Source organism: Cyprinodon variegatus, unplaced genomic scaffold (genome assembly GCF_000732505.1).
Source record: "Cyprinodon variegatus isolate N-32 unplaced genomic scaffold, C_variegatus-1.0 Scaffold103, whole genome shotgun sequence".
NCBI classification, from domain to species: Eukaryota; Metazoa; Chordata; class Actinopteri; order Cyprinodontiformes; family Cyprinodontidae; genus Cyprinodon; species Cyprinodon variegatus.
In genome coordinates this window covers 394,024-395,290 of record NW_015150556.1, presented here as the reverse complement: position 1 = coordinate 395,290, position 1,267 = coordinate 394,024, and the positions used below count along the sequence as shown (strand labels likewise).

General features: G+C 35.6%; 1 protein-coding gene across 2 annotated transcripts in view; it reads right to left on the bottom strand.

The window, feature by feature from the left end:
- Window positions 1-1,267, bottom strand: part of xrcc4 (X-ray repair complementing defective repair in Chinese hamster cells 4) — a 33,554-nt gene that overhangs the window by 7,580 nt on the left and 24,707 nt on the right. For both annotated transcript variants that reach the window (XM_015374425.1, XM_015374424.1), the window contains exons 5-6: window positions 441-599; window positions 204-271 (exon numbers count right to left, since the gene is read on the bottom strand). In XM_015374425.1, the coding sequence (XP_015229911.1) occupies window positions 204-271; window positions 441-599 (227 nt within the window). The remainder of the gene's footprint in view (window positions 1-203; window positions 272-440; window positions 600-1,267) is intronic.

The following is a 1,267-nucleotide window of genomic DNA, read 5'->3' as shown; positions in this document are numbered from 1 at the left end:
GGCCTCTCTCATCTTTTTGAGTGGGAGAACTTGCACTATTGGTGGCTGACTAAATACTTTTTTGCCCCACTGTATACTTCTATCTAATCAAGGATCTTATGGTAATAGGCTGCACTTGATTCTATTTAGCTGTATAACAGTAAGGTGGGCTGAATATAAATGTTCACTACATTTTCTAGGGTTTATAATTTTGATGAACAAACCTGTGAGGAGGACTGTTGAATCCTGCGATGGATGACTGTAATCTTCACTTTGAGCTGGTTCGCTGTCACTGCAAAATTACACATTTTAGAGAAAGTCCTTTTTGGTTCAAAAAACATCACTTTCAGACAAAAGGAGTTAGAAAAGAAAAAGAGTGGATGTAGAAATAAGACATGGGGAGAAAGTGGTGGCACATCAATTTTGTAGCTTTGTTATGACGAAAAACAGCAATTTTTTACCTAACGGCTTCCAGTCTTTTCTGGTCGTCAATGTGGCTGAGCTGCCGGACGGTATCCTGCAGGCCTCGGATCTTAGCTTTCTTCTCATTCAGCACCATGACAAAACGTGAATACATTTCCTTTTCTAACATCTCCTTATCCTTAACCCCCTCCTCCAGCCTGTTGGGACAAACATTCAGTATATACCCATGTTAGACCTGACACAAAAAGACTAACACATGTTGTGGGCTGTGAGTCAGATCTTCTTTGTCTTCTGGACAAACTGATTAGAACATCAAAGAGAAATAAACTCCATGGAAAGACATTTTGTACTTTTATTAATTCTGATATTTCCGACAATCTCCTAAAATGAGAAATTTCATTGGATGCATTCAAATGTTTCCAAATATTTGCAAATATTTTACTTACATCCTCTGTCATCATATAAACAATATCTTTATCTTATCTTTCCCAAAATATTTAAAGGCTTAAAACTCCAAATATATGTACTTTAAAATCTAACATAAATACATAAGACAAACATAGAAATGAGATCATTTAGATTTATTTCTTAACCAAACTAAAACATACTAAGCTTGATTTGATTATTGACAACTAGAAAAAAACTGGTGAAGTTCATCCTGTACTACAAGAGTCTGGGTGTTTATCAAATAATAGAACAAGCAGCTGATTTTGAAACAACACTGTTTTATGAAAAAAGTACATGCTTTCTTATTTTAAGATTTTGCGTATAACAGATTTTTACAGATTTTTTATACAAAAATCCCCTCCCCCCCTTTAACGACCCACCATCAGAATCATAGGCCCCGTCCACACGAAGTCAAAAC